Raw genomic sequence first — 19,381 nt, forward strand, 5'->3', positions numbered from 1 at the left:
CTACTGGTAAGCACTGGTTTTGTTCTTCATGTCTGCAAGTCATTTGAGGATGTGTTACAGTTATATCCATTTATATCTTCACTTTTTAGATGCCAACATGTAAATTATAATATAGTATTTGCCTTTCTTGGACTTATTTCACTAAGCATAATGCTCTCCATATACATCCACATTAAAAATGGCAAAATTTCCTTTTTTTTCTGGTTGAGTAATATTCCATTGTTCATATAGACCAGTCTTCCGTATCCATTCATTTGTCAAGGGACACTTAGGTGATCCCGTATCTTGGCTATTGTCAATATTGCTATAATGAACATTGGGGCGCCTGTGTCATTTAGAATCAGTGCATTAATTTTTTGGATATATACATAGGAATTAAGTTGCTGGATTATATGGTAGTTCTATTTTTAGTTTTTTGAGCAACCTCCATGCCATTTTGTACAGTGCTGTATGCTAAGTCGCTTCAGTCATGTCTGACTCTTTGCGACACTGTGGACTGTAGCCTGCCAGGCTCCTCTGTTCCTGGGATTCTCCAGGCAAGAATACTAGAATGGGTTGCTGTGCCTTCCTCCAGGGAATCTTCCCAACCCAGGGATTGAGCCCAAGTCTCTTCTGTCTCCTGCATTGGCAGGCAGGTTCTTCACCACTAGATTCTTTACTGGTTTACATTCCTATCAACAGTGTACTAGGATCCTCCGGTCTCTACATCCTTACCAGCACTTCTCATTTGTGACCATTTTGATGATAGCCATTCTGACCGGTATAAGGTGATGCCTCATTGTTTTTCTGATTTACATTTCTCTGATGATCGAGCATCTTTTCATGTGCTCATTGGCCATCTGTACATCTTGTTTGGACAAATGTCCATTCAGGTCCTCTCCACATTTTTAAATTAGGGTTTTTTAACATTGAGTTGTATCAGCCGTATAAGTCAGATTCCTGGGATGCATCCAGGGTCTGCTTTTCTCTTCACCACACATCAAAGAGTCACAATACTGATACCTGTATTTCTTTTACATGTTTCATATACATTATCTCCTGTCTATGTCTATAAACTACTACCTTAACTCAGGTACTCCTTACTCTCACATGATAACCCTTCAGGTAGCTTTGCTTCATAGTCCCCATCCTTATTCTTTTAAATAGTACTCTACACTTAGCAAAAAGTGTAACCATATATTTAGTCATATCATTATAATTATTTAAAATGAAGTCCAACATCTGACATGTTAGGGAAACTTGTCTGTGAGTCCCCTTTCCAATATTACTCTTTTGCTGTGCCCCCCTCACACCCTCAGATGCAGTCTGGCATGCCATATTCATCTTACAACTTATTGAAGAGGGTTTAAGCATCTCATTTACCAGGAAGCATGTCCCCACCACCTTTCAGAATAATCTAGCACCATTGTGTACTGAGCATACTCCTATCATAGTTCCTTAAATGTTTATTTGCCTGGCTAATTCTGTAGGGAGACTACAAGATCCTTGAAGATCAAGGCAATGTCTCACTAATGTTTGAATCTTTAGTGTCAAGGACAATGGCCGCATACAGCAGATACTCAGTAAATATAAATTGAATGAGTGAATTATGAATGAATGACATTTAAATTATTGTGATTCGTATGAGTAATCATGGATATTAACTATTCATGTACGAGTACTGTGTAGAAATTAGAAACCATCTTGGCAGTATTTTATTTAATTCTCCACTTTGGAGTAGTCAATTTCTTTTACCTTGTTAAGTTCTTCAGCTAGTTTCCTAGCCATGCAAAGCTTCTAAATTTTTCTAATCACTCCTCCAGAGATTTTAGGACAATTATTCCTTGAGCTTCTTTATTCTACCCATACAAATGTATGTGCTATGAATCCTTGATTAGGCAACCAAAAACTATAGGCATATTTCCTTCCATGTCTTTTTAGCAGAGAACCACATTGCTCATATGTTAACAATCTACTGGGCTGGCCCAAAAGTTCATTTTATGGAAAAACTTGAATGAACCTTTTAACCAATTAAATACTTCTCTTCTCTTCAGTAAAGAACTGGCTATGTTCTTAAAACAGAGTTTTGGCTATTTCTCTCCAAAACTTTGCCCAATAAATAAATGTATATATAAATATTCACACTCATACAGACACACATACAAACATACACACATATATATGTAGGCGTGACACACATAAGAGAGACAATAAGAAGAATTTTCAAGAAACCCTCTACTGTTTTACTATGTGACTATAAAGACAACACCTCAGTCCAAGGCATCATTATATCACAAGGTTCACTGAACTTTTGAGTGTATCCCTGCTTATTTAACTTATATGCAGAGTACATCATGAGAAACACTGGGCTGGAAGAAGCACAAGCTGGAATCAAGATTGCCGGGAGAAATACCAATAACCTCAGATATGCAGATGCCACCACCCTTATGGCAGAAAGTGAAGAGGAACTAAAAAGCCTCTTGATGAAAGTGAAAGTGGAGAGTGAAAAAGTTGGCTTAAAGCTCAACGTTCAGAAAATGAAGATCATGGCATCTGGTCCCATCACAAATAGCACAAATAGCATGGCAAATAGATGGGGCTTAAAGCTCAACATTCAGAAAATGAAGATCATGGCATCTGGTCCCATCACAAATAGCACAAATAGCATGGCAAATAGATGGGGAAACAGTGGAAACAGTGTCAGACTTTATTTTTGGGGCTCCAAAATCACTGTAGATGGTGACTGCAGCCATGGAATTAAAAGACGCTTACTCCTTGGAAGAAAAGTTATGACCAACCTAAATAGCATATTGAAAAGCAGAGACATTACTTTGCCAACAAAGGTCTGTCTAGTCAAGGCTATGGTTTTTCCAGTGGTCATGTATGCATGTGAGAGTTGGACTGTGAAGAAGGCTGAGCACCGAAGAATTGATGCTTTTGAACTGTGGTGTTGGAGAAGACTCTTAAGAGTCCCTTGGACTGCAAGGAGATCCAACTAGTCTATTCTAAAGGAGATCAGTCCTGGGTGTTCATTGGAAGGACTGATGCTAAAGCTGAAACTCCAATACTTTGGCCACCTCATGCGAAGAATTGACTCATTGGAAAAGACTCTGATGCTGGGAGGGATTGGGGGCAGGAGGAAAAGGGGACGACAGAGGATGAGATGGCTGGATGGCATCACCGACTCAATGGATGTGAGTCTGAGTGAACTCCGGGAGTTGGTGATGGACAGGGAGGCCTGGCATGCTGTGATTCATGGGGTCGCAAAGAGTCGGACACGACTGAGCGACTGAACTGAACTGAAGGATATGAATTAGACATTTGTTGCCCTTCTACCAGATGCCTCTACCTGATGCCTCTTCAACACTAGCTCTACTCTGCTTTCTTTCCTTCCTTTCTCCTAACACCCTATATCACATTTCAGGTACAACCTGTAGAAGACTCAGCATCTTTGTCAGCACAGTGCAGGAAGGTTGGTAGAAGTGTTCTTATCTATTAACACTGACTTAGAGTTGTCTTAGGAGGAAAGGGGAAAGAAATTACTGCCAATTTCAAGTCAATTTCTCATTAAGAATGATGTTCTGCTTCCTCCCAGCTCCACTAAATCCATCTGGGGTAAGCCTGAGATCCAGGAACACACCACCATCGAAGTACCTGGGGAGTATAATTTACAACATGACCCCGGGAGTTTGTTTGTTCTTACTACTTCATGACTTTGATGTGCATGAATTCATCTGGGTATTAAGTTATCACCTGCCAGCTTCTTTTTTCCTGAACATCCATCCCCAGAGTCCAGAGGAATGGAGACAAAAAGTTAAGTAATTTTTGTTCCCCTGCTAGAGATGGCATCTGTGTTTTGTATGTCCTAGTCCCCTCCCCCTCAGGGACACTCAGGGGACAATCTGGGAGGATTTGGGCAGAGATGAGCATAAAGCCTCTACTGCTGGTGCTCCTAGTGAGCAGGGATCCAGTCCCTGCATCCGCCTGTGTGAAGAAAGCGGGGATAGTTCCTGCAGCTGCAGACCCCCTCATTCAGAGGCAGCTGAGGGGAGCCAGAGCCTCAGCTTGGATCTTCAAAATCTCTCCTGGCCTCTGTGCTGTTTCCTGTACATATAAACCTATCTCTGGGTTAAGACCAGTGCTACAGTGAGTAAAGGGCTTTTGGCCAAGTGTGATCATTTAGAGAAGCTGGGATCTGGAGAAGGGAAGGACTCCAGAAATCGGCACACTGAATGGGAAATTCGGGCCAGCTTATGGGCAGGCAGATTTCTGGGCTTAAAACAGCCTTGGGATTTGCAAAGCTGGGTCATAAGCTGCTCATTGAGAATGATCACGTATATCATGAACTGTCAGGTAATAGGTGTATACTTCTATGGGACATTTCAGGTTCTCCCTTTCTGTCACACTTCTCACCTTGTTAACCATGGGTGGCCATAAGGTTGGTGGAGTGGTAGCCAAAAAATTAAAGGAGAGTCAAAAGACTTGATTAAATTCCAGAATATGCTCTGGATGTTATTCCTAAAGTAATGCCTTTTATCCATCCTTTACCATCCATCCATTCATCCATTCAACAAATGCACTGTACAACTGCAAAGGGCCCAGAAATAACATCTCTCTAGAACCAGGGAAGCAGCCCTGTAAGAAGGTGGTATAGGACAGGAGTAGGAATATAATAGAGATCTTTGCCCTGATCAGAGATCACAAACAACTTCTGTGAATGCTGACCAGATCAGTGATGGCACTCTGCTCGTGCCCAGCATGGAAAAAGCTAGATTTTCCTGCATAGTATCAGGAAGAAAAAACTTGGTGTCAATTTCATTTGCTAAAGCTTTAAACCTAGTGGACACAGAAGGAAATATACCTCCTTGAAGTTGCATTTGTACATCTCATCCCCTGTTTTATTGGTGTATTTACTTCATGATCATTTATTGAGCAACTGCTGTGTGCAATGTGCTCTGCACAAGCTTTAAAATAAGAGCAAATCAAATGATAAAGTATGAGCAAAATTTGAGAACTGAAGAAATAAGAAAGCAAAATGAGAGTGTAACTATGCGCCTTTCTTAAAAAGTAAAACGATTAGTCATTATGGAGAACAATTTATTCTGTGGCTGCCATCTTGACTGTATGAGTATAAACTTTGCAATCAGAGTTACATAAAATTCTGTAGAAATGGAAATAATGCATGACACCCTGTGTTCACTGATCCTATTTATGGGAGCCTTTCTGCTTTACTGTGGATTAAAAGACTTGACATGATGAATCTGAAAATGATTGTTAGCTGAGTCAGAACACAGCACACACCACAACTTCCCTCTTTCTGTTAATGGCTAATCCAGACCCGCCTTTGTTTCTCAGCCCACAGGCACTGCAGCAGCTGTGATCAGCACAGGCACTGTCACCAGGGCATGACAGAAAATCAGACATGGGTCACAGAATTCATTCTCCTGGGATTTCCGCTCAGCCCAAGCATGCAGATGCTCCTCTTTGGGCTTTTCTCTCTGTTCTATGTCCTCACCCTGCTGGGAAATGGGATCATCCTGGGGCTTATCTCACTGGACCCCAGACTGCACACCCCCATGTACTTCTTCCTCTCACACCTGGCCATCGTCGATATTTCATATGCATCAAACAATGTCCCGAAGATGCTGGTGAATCTTCTGAACAAGAAAAATACTATCTCCTTTGTCCCATGCATAATGCAGACCTTTTTGTACATGGCTTTTGCACACACTGAGTGTCTCATCTTGGTGGTGATGTCCCATGATCGGTACGTGGCCATCTGCCACCCTCTTCGTTACTCTGTCATCATGAGCTGGAGAGTGTGCACTGTTCAAGCTGTTGCTTCCTGGACATGTGGCTCCCTCCTGGCCCTGGTCCATGTGGGTCTCATCCTAAGGCTGCCCTTCTGTGGGCCTCATGAAATCAACCACTTCTTCTGTGAAATCCTGTCTGTCCTCAAGCTGGCCTGTGCTGACACTAAGCTCAACCAAGTTGTCATTTTGGCTGCTTCTGTGTTTGTCTTAGTCGGGCCCCTCTGCCTGGTGCTGGGCTCCTATGTGCGCATCCTGGCCGCCATCCTGAGGATCCAGTCCCCTGAGGGCCGCAGGAAGGCCTTCTCCACCTGCTCCTCCCACCTCTGCGTGGTCGGGCTCTTCTTTGGCAGTGCCATCGTCATGTACATGGCCCCCAAGTCTCGCCACCCTGAGGAGCAGCAGAAGATCCTTTCCCTGTTCTACAGTCTTTTCAACCCCATGCTGAACCCGCTGATCTACAGCCTGAGGAACAAAGAGGTCAAAGGTGCCTTTAGGAGAGTGTTGTGGAAGGACAGGCTAATGTGAGGGATGCCAGGGAGAGTCCTGAGGGTGGGAGGTTTGTTCTCTGCGAGATCTGGGAGAATGGCACTGTACACGCCTTAAAATCTCGTGTCTTAAATCTCTGGCATTAAGAATTTATATTGATCAGATGCTGTTCCTAACTCCTAAACATGGAGTTCTGTGCAGACCACAAACATGAGCAGAAGGTCACGGAGAGTACAGGCCATGAGAGAAGAATCATGAGGAGGTGAATGCATGGCAGAGAGCCATCAATTCTCAGGGCCAGTTCCCAACACTGAGGTCTAGTTTCTTTTCTTTTGAGGTTTTGTTGTCTCAAATCTCTTCTTAAATTCCGTGATGGTTTCCTTCTCCCTTATAAATATATGCATATGCTAGTAATGTCATAATAAATGCTGCTACCTCTAACAAGACAGAATAAACACTGACCTTGGTTAAGCATGGATCCTTTTGGGAAATGCAGTAAGAACTATAGAAAGAGCCAACTACTTGGTCTGGAACTTAAAATCTAAGGAGGATCCCATGTGTTCTGAAAAATCACCTGAATCTGAGCCTAATGAATTTATCTGTGTGAAAACAAAAGCTTAATTTTGAGAATTTTTTTGATATGGGAGACAAAAAAATATGAAGATCTTTGTTTTATTTCATTTAAGTTTGCACCATTTAATTAGAAAGAGTTTGTGTTTAGAATAACAGGCTCTCATATTTATATGAGAGTTACCTTTATAGGGAGAGTTACCTTTTTCAGAGTTCAGGTTATGAAACTGGGAGTAGGTGACAACTGACCCTTATGAAGAAATATTATGGGGTTTAGAAAATATTATAAAGGAAGTATCAGGAGGGGCTAATAGCTTGACATAATGTTGTAGGCCCACATTTCTTGATAAAGCCTTGCAGGAACTTCAACACAACTCCAAAGAGCGCCTGCTCCACGTGATATAAGTCGCATATTCTGGACCCAAGTGATCAGAATGATAAGGGAAGATTTATTTCCTTTTAACACAAGTTCAGGAACTAAATGGCCAACACAGTAAGGCAATGGTGATTTGTTCAACACAGAAGGAATGCTGTCTTTTGAAACTTCTTCTCTTCTCTTTTCTTGTAGCATCACATGACATTTGAGTGTGTGATATATGATGATGGTATGATTATCTTTCTGTAGATCTTTGTTTTCACCCTAATTCTTTCTTGAGTCATTTCCATTGTACATCTTTCTTCTCCTATGAAATTAAAGAATCAAAGAGGAAACTTTTCCCTTCCACCTTTTCTCCTAACACACTGTTTTCCGCTTGGTTCCCAGAAAGCTCACTTACTGACTCTTCTTATTGACTGTTCTGTTCACTAATTAATTTGGGCAAATCATTTTGTCTCTGGCCATTATCTTAGTCTTCTTACCCCAGCAGTATCAGGAAATTGCTAGCCCCCAGAAATCCACATTTATTCCAGGTCCCTCCCCACCCAAAAAGAATACTGTGAATAAAGAGATAAATATTAGCTTTAAATGTAACTTTTAAAGCACTATGTAATTATTATGTATCCTATTTTAAAGGTAGGAAAAAGCAGGTTAATATTTTCATAAAAATGACTTTTTAAGTATAACTAGAAAAATTATGTTCTCTGAAACGTGTATGTGAGTGCTCAGTCATGTCCTACTCTTTGCAGCCCCATGGACTGTAGCCCACCAGGCTCCTTTGTCCATGAGATTCTCCATGCAAGAATACTGGAGTGGGTTGCCATGCTCTCCTCCAGGGGATCTTCCCAACCGAGATATCAAACCCACGTCTCTTAAGTCTCCTGCATTGGCAGGTGGGCTCTTTACCACTGGTGCCACCTGGGAAGCCCCCAAATATGTATACCTTATATTAAAAGAAGAGGAAGAGGAAAATATAGGATAATCTGCCTCATACAAAACATAAACCATTGGTTTGAACTCAGAATTTTTCTGTAAGGACTCATTAGAAAAATCAAGGGATTTTATTCACTCTTGTGTCAGTTCAAAAATACTTGAGAAAGAATTGACCAATCTTGTATGAAGGTAACTGAGGTAGATGAATTATAAAGAAATATCCTGTATCAAGTCTGAGGAGTGGCTCTGACTAAAAAAAAAAAAAGCAACAAAACTATTTCGTTAATAAATTGCATAAAACGCTTAAATAGATGAGAGATTACTATGAATTGTTTTAATATTTGTGTTATGAGATTTTAATAAACAAATTATATTTTGTTGTGATCCATTATATATATTTTATTTTAACACGTGCCATAGTTTTGAAAAGGCTGAGGGCAAGAGGCAAAAAGGATACATTTACTTGATGCTTAGGATTCTTCTGGATGTTTCCCAATGTTATTCTACTCACCTTTCACCCTAATACTGTAAAGTAGATTTTAAAAATTTATTGAAGAATATTTGCTTTACAGTGTGGTCTTAGTTTCTGCTGTGCAGAAAAGTGAATCAGATATATATATATATATATATATATATATATATATATACACACACATGTATATATATATATATATATATATCCCCTCTTTTTTGGATTTCTTTCCCATTTAGGTCACCACAGAGCACTGAGTACAGTTCCCTGTGCTGTTACAGTAGGTTCTCATTAGTTATCTATTTTATACACAGTATCATCAGTGTACATATGTCAACCTCAGTCTCCCAGTTCATCCCCTTCTCATTCCCCTCTCAGTGTCCATATATTTGTTCTCTAGAAAAATGGCACAGATGAACCTATTTGCAAAGTGGAAATAGAGGCACAGACATGTAAGGAAGGTATTATTTTCTAAAGTTTGGAGTGATTTAGTAACTTTCTCACACCTCACCTCACAGCCAGTAATAGGACAGAGTTGGGAGTTTAATATCATTGTACTGATTTCAAACCCACACTGCTTTTTAGTTTTCTTCCTGAAACATCACCAATTTTACCTGAACCTGTCTTAGACTTGGCATCTGCATGACAGCAGTGTGGCAAAGAAATATATTATAAAAAGAGTAGAATGGAAATCTAAGTGATCCCCCAGTAAGATTATATGCTGATAAAACCCATGATTTAAAATCTACATTGTTTTGGAGAAAGTCTCATTCAAATGAGGTTGAAGAACAGTCATAGGAGCCTGGATCTAAAATGGTTTTCATTGCTGTTGTTCAGTTGCCAAGTCATGTCCGGCACTTCATGACCCCGTAGACTGCAGTACATCAGGCTTCCTTGTCCCTCACCATCTCTCTGAGTTTGCCCAAGTTCATGTCCATTGAGTTGATAATGCCATCCAAACATCTCATCCTCTATGGTATCCTTCTTCTCTGACCTTCAATCTTTCCCAGCATCAGGGTCTTTTCAGATGAGTTAGCTCTTTGCATCAGGTGACCAAAGTATTGGAGCTTCAGCTACAGCATCAGTCCTTCCAATGTTAAGGACAGAGGAAGGGTATTCAGAGTTGATTTCCTTAAAGATTTACTGGTTTGATCGCCTTGCTATCCAAGGGACTCTCAAGAGTCTTCTCCAGCACCACAATTCCAAAACATTAATTCTTCGGTTCTCTGCCTTCTTTATGGTCCAGCTGTCACATCCATATGTGACTATTGGAAAGACCATAGCCTTGAGTATATGGATCGTTGCTGGCAAAGTGATGTCTTTGCTTTTTAACTGCTGGGAGAAGATGAAACTGTAAGAAGAAGTCTACATAAACTGTACACTCTGTATGTAGTGGCATTTGCAGAAGGATTCATGAGATAGCATCTAGGATAGGAAACACATACAAAAATCATCTCTCTGTAGTCTGTGGCTTTGTTACATTCACTTCCCTACCCACAACTAAGACTTCTCACCAGCTGTATGTCTAGAATAGCTCTACTAGGGAGTTTCAAGTTCTACATGTGGAAATATAAATTCAGTGTTGTTGTAACTTGCACATTGGTTGAAATTTCAGCAATTTTAGAGGTTTGCTCATTGTATAGCTTTCTCTGTCCTTAAGATTGCCTGCCAAAAATTGTTGTGAGATTAGAAGAAGAATAAATAGATGAGCGAATAAACAAATGAACAGATAAAACTTTAAAAGATACTATTAGTATTTAGGCTGGAAAAAAGAAATAAAGAGCTATTTTCAAATGCCCTACAGAATATCCTTTAAGAGGTAAAAGTGGTAGTTTATTGCTTCCCTGGTAGCTCAGCTGGTAAAGAATCCACCTGCAATGCAGGAAACCCCAGTTTGATCCCTAACTGGGAAAATTCCCTGGAGGAGGGCATGGAAACCAATTCTAGAATTCTTGCCTTGAGAATCCCCATGGACAGAGGTGCCTGGTGGTCTACAGTCCATGGGGTCACAAAGAGGTGGACACAGCTGAGCAACTAAGCACAGAGGGAAAAACTAGAATCAATAAGTAGGTATACAAGGAGATGGAATAAAAATCCATGTGAGAAAATGTTTTCTAGCATTGCAAGTTACCCAGCAATTATATCTTATTAATTGGTGTGCAGTCTTCCTATAAATATACAAGCAGAGGGTGAATGAATATACCTGGATTGAGTGGATATTTGGAATATATTTTCTCCAATGCCTCTTCAGTCTTAAAAAATTTTGTTATTTCACAATAAGCTTTTAAATTTTATTTTTCACTGTGGGAAAGCTCAAATTGATTTTAAACAACCACTAGAGATTTTTAAATGGTAATAGAATTTGTCCATGTCAAAGTCCAAACTACCCCGTTCTTTCAATTATTGAGCCAATTCATCAAAAGAAAATATTGAAGTGGGAAAGAATGGTTGTATAAGCTCCATACTGGTGGTTCTCTTACTTTAATTTTTACACTGCCACCATACTTTATTTCTGAATGTAGGTGGCTTCATATTTTAAAATACTAACTCAATCTCCAATCATAGTAGCTCAAAGACTTTTGCTTCAAACACAGAGCAGCAACAGATAAAGTATGAAAAAAGAAAATTAAAAAGACAAAATCAGCCTGCAAGGCAAGATAAACATCTGTGTGGACCAGAAAGAAAGCATATAAATGACCTGTAAATGATGCTAACACCATGGGTTTGCTGACTGAGCCTGAAAGCTGTCAGGAGAGGCAACATCTTTTCTCTTAGAAACAAAAGATAATGAAGCACTCCGTGTGAGAATGAGGAACTTGGGTCAGGCTTCTTCCTTGAAAATAAGGTATGAGGAGGGCAGGAGGGAATCCCTCTGTTTGTTAATGGACCTCAAAAAAATTTTTTTTTCCCCAAACAGCTTCACAGTATAGCCTTAGGAGAATTGCAGGATAAGAATGTCAGAACCTCCAGGCTTAACACTGCTGCCTGACAAGGAATCCAGCCATGCACTCTGTCTGTACTGGATCTCTGAAATACTGAATATCACCTAGGGAAATAATCCTAAACCGTTAATATAGGATCTAAGTCTGGATATGATGGCTCATAAATTAAGCTAAGACAGTCTGTAATCTTCTATATGAGAGAGAGAGAGAGAGGGGAAGGAAGGGAGGAAGAAAAGGAAGGAGGGAAGAAGAGAGGAAGGAAAAAAGAAAGGAAAGGAGGAAGAAAGAAAGGAAGAAACTGGTCTGAAGAATAAGCGTTGAATCTATTTTCATGACTTGAGGAAATCAGTGCTGAGAAAAACAGCCAAAAACATCAACTGTAATACAAACTCACTTCTGATGATATTCATTTTGTGACATAAGAAATGAGCAATTTGACAAACACCTTATATTTGTATGTTTCAAATGCATAAACAGACTTTTTAAAGCCCTGACAACTGTTTTAAATGACCAGGGAATTAAAAAGATTAAAAAATAACAAGTAGATTTCAAAAAGAATCATTTAAAAATCTTAGAAGTAAAACTATCATCCCTGAAATAGAACAGAAAAAAATCAACAAACAGGATGAATTCTAGACTGAGCACATTAGAAGAAAGAGTTTGTGAAATACAGGATGTGAAGTGAAAGTATTAGATACTCAGTCATGTCCGACTCTTTGTAACCCTGTGGACTGTAGCTCACCAGGTTCCTCTGTCCATGGAATTCTCCAGGCAAGAATACTGTAGTTGGTAACCATTCCCTTCTCCAGGAGATCTTCTCAACCCAGGGACTAAACCTGGGTCCCTTGCATTGCAGGCAGATTCCTTACCATCTGAGTCACCAGGGAAGCCCAAAATAGAGGATATTAGTGAACAATTTACTAAAAATGCAACATATTAGTTTTTAAGAAAATTGAATAAAAATCATATACAAGCTAGACTGAAATGCAATATTCATTTATCTTATAGGAATTCCAGAAGGAAGGACAAAATGAGGCAGAACACTAGTTGAATATACCACTCTTGAGATTTTTTTTTTCTGATTGATGAATGTGTGAATTCTCAAATCAAGAGAGTACTCTGAGTATCAAACAATGGTGAAGAAAAATAAATCCATGTCTAGACATATTATGCATAATTAAAGCTCAGAACATTAAGGAGAAGGAGAAAACTTACAAAAGTTTCAGAGGAAATAATAGCTACAAAAGAATAACAATTAAAGTAATAGCAGACTTCTCCTCAGCAAAACAGATGGCAGAAGAGATTTTTCAAAATGATGAGGGAAATGCCGAATTGTGTGTCAAATGAAACTTGAACAATTGAATAATGATTTTGATGTCCTTTATTTAAGGGAAAACAACCCATGGATTGGAGGAATGCAGTGCCTCATAACCAGTGGAGCACTGTTCCCAAAGGATTTTGGACAAGAGCAAATTTTATAAAGTGTTGGAAGAGGTCATACAGGAACAGGACTTGATTGGCCAGGAGGCTGGGGATTTCTTTATAACGCTGGCAGGTCCTATTTCCTAGGGTAAGGTAAGCCAGCTAAAGCTGAGCTGTAGGACTGCGATTAATGTATGTTAGGTCTCCTTGACATTAGGAGACATTAGGTCTCCTAATGTATGTTAGGTTTATTTTGTGGTGTGTATCAGGCCACTGGGGTAGCCTACATTCTGTGGGTCTTGATACACAAATTAACTTTATCACAGAGTATGGTAGTGAGGGGGCTTCCCTGGTGGTTCAGACAGTGAAGAATACACCTGCAATGCAGGAGACCTGGGTTTTATCTCTGGGTCAGGAAGATCCCCTGGAGAAGGGAATGGAAACCCACTCCAGAATCTTGCTTGGGAAATCCCATAGACAGAGGAACCTGGTGGGCTATAGTCCATGGGGTTGCAAAAAGTCAGACATGACTGAGCAACTAACATTTCACTTTCATAGTAGTGAGAAGGTCCAATGGGATGAACCTTATCAAGAAGGCAGAATAAGTACAGTTTTGAGGAATTCTATTTTTCTTTGGAAGGCATTAATTCATGATGGAGGATTTTGCCTTTCATTAGAGAGTTGATTTTGTTGTCCATGAGAACAATGATAATGACAGCATTCAGCTCTTGCCTTGAATGGATAACCACCCAGTTAATGTCATCAAAAACCTTCAAGGAAAATGAGCCCAAATAAAGTGAAATTTATAATCCTAAAATAAAATATGTTGTTCTCATTAACCTGTTAGATATGCAACAAAATCTGTCAGTAAACAAAATCTATGAACCTACAGAAAATATAGTTGGTGGAAACCAGGTGTTGAAATGAGGATTTATGAAGAATATAAAAGAAGGCAAAAACTGATGAAAAGAAAAAGGGAAGAGAATAAAAAGCATGGAAGGAGTTCTTGCCCTTGGCTGAACTTTGAATCACGTAGAAGCTCTGGAAAACCTGTGGGCACCCACAGACTAAATAAATCAGTTTCTGGTGATGAGTCCTAACTGTCAGTAATTTTTAAGGCTCCCCAGGTACAAGATTTTAGAACCATGACTCTAATGAGAATATATATCACATTAAAATCAGTATAAACATTGCAAAAATCAAATGTATTAAAAAAACCCTTTAGATTTTCAAAGAATTAACATCACTAGAACTCATTATTTTACCACAATACATTTAAAATTAACAAAGAGATAATACAAATATTTGGAAACCAAAAATATACTTCTGCATAATTTATGTTTTATTGACAGTTAATGATAAATTTTCTGGATAACAAGCAAGATGTATAACTAAAATGGTATTATAAAGTGCAAATTATTTTTAAAAACCACACTTAATAATCAGCTCAGGAATATACAATGACCAAGAATTAAAATAAAGAGAGAGTATAGTTTATTTAAGAGCAGACTTTACTTATAAAGTAAGGAATTATAAAGGTCATTAAAATAAAAACCTAATTCTTTTTACAAATGTCACTAAAATAGATTGATGACAAAAGAGGGAAAAGTTCTATATATACAATATTAATAATAAAATGTAATATGACCCCAAATAAAAAATTTTGAAATGATAATATCAATATAGGGAGCAATTTCTTTCCAATATGTGAGGGTATAATTTAGACTCTTGTCACCAATAAGCCTTTAACCAAACAGATTTGATGAGGAAAATCCTATTTCAGATCTATTGCAGGTTATCACTCTCAGGGTAAAAGATAATTGCCCTATTATTTTCTTAATTTGTTGCTGTGTACACTAAAACAACTCTAATTTAGGAAATTATATTCTACCTACTTTATTATTTGAATGTAGGAATGGTGGTGTTCAGTTGCTAAGTCGTGTCTGACTCTGCCACCCCATGGACTGTAGCTTGCTAGTCTCTTCTGTCCATGGGATTTTCTAGGCATGAATACTGGAGTGGCTTGCTATTTCCTACTCCAGGGTATCTTTCCTACCCGGGGATCGAACCCAGGTCTCCATTGCAGGTGGATTCTTTACCACTGTGCCCCCTGGGTAGCCCATAGTGACGTGAGGTCAGTTAATTTCCATTTCAGGAAGAAGAGAAAACAATAGTAGTTACAGACCCAGGGGAACTTTGGTGTTTCTTCCCACAACCCTCTGGGCTCAGAATTTCTGGAAGCTAAGGAACAGGATTTAACAAGTCCCTCTGGGATACCTTATCCTCTTTCCTGACTCCTCGACATATTCTCTATAGCTTCTGTAGATCCTGCTACCGGTCTCACTGTATGAACTGCATTCCTTGTGGTGACGATGGAAAAAACATATGGGATACCTGTTCAGGTCAGGTGCAATATAAAACTCAAACAGTACTAGAGACGATGCGAATAATATATGGGTCTTATGTGCCCTAAATACTACTTAATGTATTTGGTGGGTTAAAGAAGCGGGAAATGTCAGAGTTCTTGAAATTAGAAACAAGTATAGCTCTCGAGAGCCCCCTTTTCCTGGAAAAAAACAGGTGGTGGTGTGCAGTGCATCTTTATCCCTCCCCTACACCAAAGTCTCAGAAGTGTGTTTAAAGGTAGTTGAGCTAGGAGAGAATCATCTCTTTTGAGAGGTATCTTGTTGTCTTTATGGAGACAATTCCTTTTCTCAGATAATCCTTGGAAGAAAAGAATTTCAACACTGATTTACAGATGCCATTTATTATACTTTATGGGTGTGCTGTCACTTCATCCAGCTCATGCTCATCTTGTCTTCTTATATTTAGCTGTGAATTTGAAGTAAGTTTGTTATATCATCTAGCCTTTTTTCGTTATACAATTTCAGATAGATTGTAATGAAAAATCACAGTGTTAAATGTAATTGTTATTGTCTTCTAACAGCAAATTTCTTCTATTTATGGATCGCTAATAGGAAAATATAAAAGTCATCATCTCTTTTAGAAACAACTAATATAGGTTATTACTTTGATGCATTTAGTATTGAATTTCTTACTTAAACTATAAGATAAATAGCTATTTGAGAGATTTCCTTACAAACCTTTCTATTACCTCATGAAGTTAAGTAGTGTCTTCATGAAATAATGGGCCAAATTGACTACAAAATGAGTTTGTTACAGAGACGTGTCCTGGAGGTTTTATTTTTAACATGAACTTTCTTTTGTTGAGTCATTAAATACGAGAAATTTCATCTTTGTGAGTTCTTTTAACAGTCTTATCATTCCAAGCAGGTTGTATACATCAGCAGACAGGGACTATCTTGTATATACTTAGCTGAAACATGTAGCAAAATATAGAATGTGTTCAGTAAATATCTGTAGATTTTATGTTTTGTGTTTTAGCTACTTGTAGACAGGAGGAAGATGAGGTGCCACTCATTGATTTTTCTACTTTAGTTTCTTGTGTGCTTTAGGATGTGACATTTTACAAATAGCATTGCTAATTAAGTGGCCCCAAGTATTGCAAGGAAGTTGAAATGAAAATGGTTAACACTTTTCTATACATTGAAGGCCGATGAATTTATAGTTGGAAAAGACCTTAGCATAACACAAGGAATCCCATCTTGAATAGATGATTAATCAATCTTTGATTTAAAACATTCACTGACATAAAGTTCAGTCCTAATATATCAACCAGTTTTCAAGGAGGTGATTCTAATTGTTATAAAGTTATTTCTTAATAAGACAAAATCATACCCTCCCAGTAATTTCTACTATGAATTTGATTCTCCCTTTGAAGTAGGGTGAAAGTTTATCAACTTTTGTTTAGGAAGCCTTTCAAATATTAACTTATCAGAAAATTTTAATGGGGACTTATAGAGAAGAACTGAATTAGGAATTTTTTTAGATTGATATTTTAGTGAAATTCAGATGTATTCTGCACTGATGAAGGCTATAGAGTCAGACAGGCAAGAAAACAGACAGTGGTTTAAAAGTTACAATGGTTCAAACCTACGCTATTGTGGAATGATTTTTAAAAATTTGATAAACCATAACAAACTAAAGATTCATGATAAATAATAACTTTTACATTAGAGTTGAGAAGATACAAAATATGTAAAAGATTCTGTGACAATGACTCTACAGTTAGGGCGTTAGCTCTAATCTTGGATATAAATCAATATTTTTTAAATTCCAGGTTATGACCCATTATGAAATCATTCAGCCATCATTTTTACTAATGAAATAGAGTGGAATAATATAGAAAAGAAAATACCAAGTACACTGCACATAGTGGGGATTCAAAAAATATGTGTGTGTATATATATATATACACACATATATATATACTCATGCATATATGTTCCCAGCAGATGTTTTACTGTACGATATGGTGAAAATATTGGGAAAACTCAAGTATAGATAAATATAGATATATGTATGTGTATATATATATGTAAACACACTTATATGTATAAACATATAAATGTGGTGGATATGTCTGTGTATATATGTGTATGTGTATAAACATACTTAAAGATATAGAGTATAAATATCCATATAGAATATAAGAGGGGCGACAGGGGTAATGTAATGATCATGAGACAGTGTGATCAGAATACCGATTGTGGGTACAAAAATCAAAAGACAAAGGTCTCTACTTTAAATCTAACTGAAGTTGTAACAAACTGCTTGCCATGCTCTTGAATTAACTGTGTTATGCTATCAGTAAAGATCACAAGCCCACAAGTAAGTCATTTATGAAAGGCACAAATTTGTGAGACATCCTGATAGATGAATCACTGACATGTTCCTCATTTTTCTTTCTTCCTTCATATAGAGATGTAAAGACAGTAGTGCAAATTTACACACATGTATATATGTACACAGCAGCTCAGGAGTACACGCGGGCAAACCTCTGATATAATCAGCCCAGACTGAGAAAAACTCCACTGCTATGAAGGCAATTTAAGTATTAATATATTTTGAGCTGTGATAAAAGTTGGTTTGGGAATAAAGATTTATTGGATACTAGGACTTCCGAATACTAGCATTTAGCATACCACAGTGAAAATGTTTCCTTCTGTCTCATGTGGCATGCATAGTTTTCATTTATTAAATGACTAACAGGACAATAATATCATTGAAGATGTTTTACTAGGGAATAAACAGCGACTGACAAAGATTCAGCATGTTAAAACTCTTCCCTTGGACATTCCGATTTGGCAAGATTCATTGTCTCTTTCATAGGGAAATGGAGGGAAATCAGACCTCTGTCACAGAATTCATCCTACTGGGATTTCCCCTTAACACAAGCATGCAGATGCTCCTCTTTGGGCTCTTCTCCTTGTTCTATGTCCTCACCCTGCTGGGGAACGGGGTCATCCTGGGGCTCATCTCACTGGACTGCAGACTGCACACCCCCATGTACTTCTTCTTGTCACACCTGGCCATCGTTGACATGGCCTACGCCTGCAGCACGGTGCCCCAGATGCTGGTCAACCTCCTGAGTCCAGCCAAGCCCATCTCCTTTGCTGGCTGCATCACGCAGACCTTTCTCTTTCTGAGTTTTGCTCACACTGAGTGTCTGCTCCTGGTGGTGATGTCCTATGATCGGTATGTGGCCATCTGCTACCCCCTCCGATATTCAGTCATCATGAGCTGGAGAGTCTGCATCACCCTGGCAGTGACTTCTTGGGTTTTCGGAGTCCTCCTAGCCCTAGTCCACTTGGTATTACTCCTACCATTACCCTTCTGTGGGCCCTATCAAATTAATCACTTTTTCTGTGAAATCATAGCTGTTCTCAAGCTGGCCTGTGCAGACACCCACATTAATGAGACCATGGTTTTGGCTGGGGCGGTGTCTGTGCTGGTGGGACCATTCTCCTCAATTGTGGTGTCTTATATTCATATTCTATGTGCCATCCTAAAGATCCGGTCAGGAGAAGGGCGCCAGAAAGCCTTCTCCACTTGCTCATCCCACCTCTGTGTGTTTGGGCTCTTTTATGGCACAGCCATTATCATGTATGTTGGGCCCCGATATGGGGACTCTAAGGATGGGAAAAAATACCTTTTGCTGTTTCATAGCCTTTTCAATCCCATGCTCAACCCCCTGATCTATAGTCTGAGGAATAAAGAGGTCAAAGCTGCTCTGAAGAGAATGCTTGATAAAGAGAGAAGTTGACAAAAAACTTAAAGAATAATAAAGTGACTCAGTTTAAAGGGACCTAAGAGGTCATCTCGTCCAATAACTACACAGATATCAAAACATGCTCTACACAGACATAAAACTACACAGATATCAAAAAGTCCCCATATTGGGGCCCAACATATATGATAATGGCTGTGCCATACTGTGGCCATGTGATGCGAAGAGCTGACTCAT

General features: G+C 38.8%; 2 protein-coding genes across 2 annotated transcripts; both read left to right on the forward strand.

Annotated features, from left to right (window-relative positions):
* The first annotated feature begins 5,152 nt into the window (after window positions 1-5,152).
* LOC133246865 (olfactory receptor 2A5) lies at window positions 5,153-6,317 on the forward strand. The gene has a single exon (XM_061415442.1). The coding sequence runs from the start codon at window positions 5,385-5,387 to the stop codon at window positions 6,315-6,317; it is 933 nt and encodes a 310-aa protein (XP_061271426.1). The 5' UTR covers window positions 5,153-5,384.
* Window positions 6,318-18,250: 11,933 nt separating this feature from the next.
* LOC133246866 (olfactory receptor 2A25-like) lies at window positions 18,251-19,180 on the forward strand. The gene has a single exon (XM_061415443.1). The coding sequence runs from the start codon at window positions 18,251-18,253 to the stop codon at window positions 19,178-19,180; it is 930 nt and encodes a 309-aa protein (XP_061271427.1).
* The last annotated feature ends 201 nt before the right edge of the window (window positions 19,181-19,381 follow it).

Source organism: Bos javanicus, chromosome 4 (genome assembly GCF_032452875.1).
Source record: "Bos javanicus breed banteng chromosome 4, ARS-OSU_banteng_1.0, whole genome shotgun sequence".
Lineage (NCBI taxonomy): Eukaryota > Metazoa > Chordata > Mammalia > Artiodactyla > Bovidae > Bos > Bos javanicus.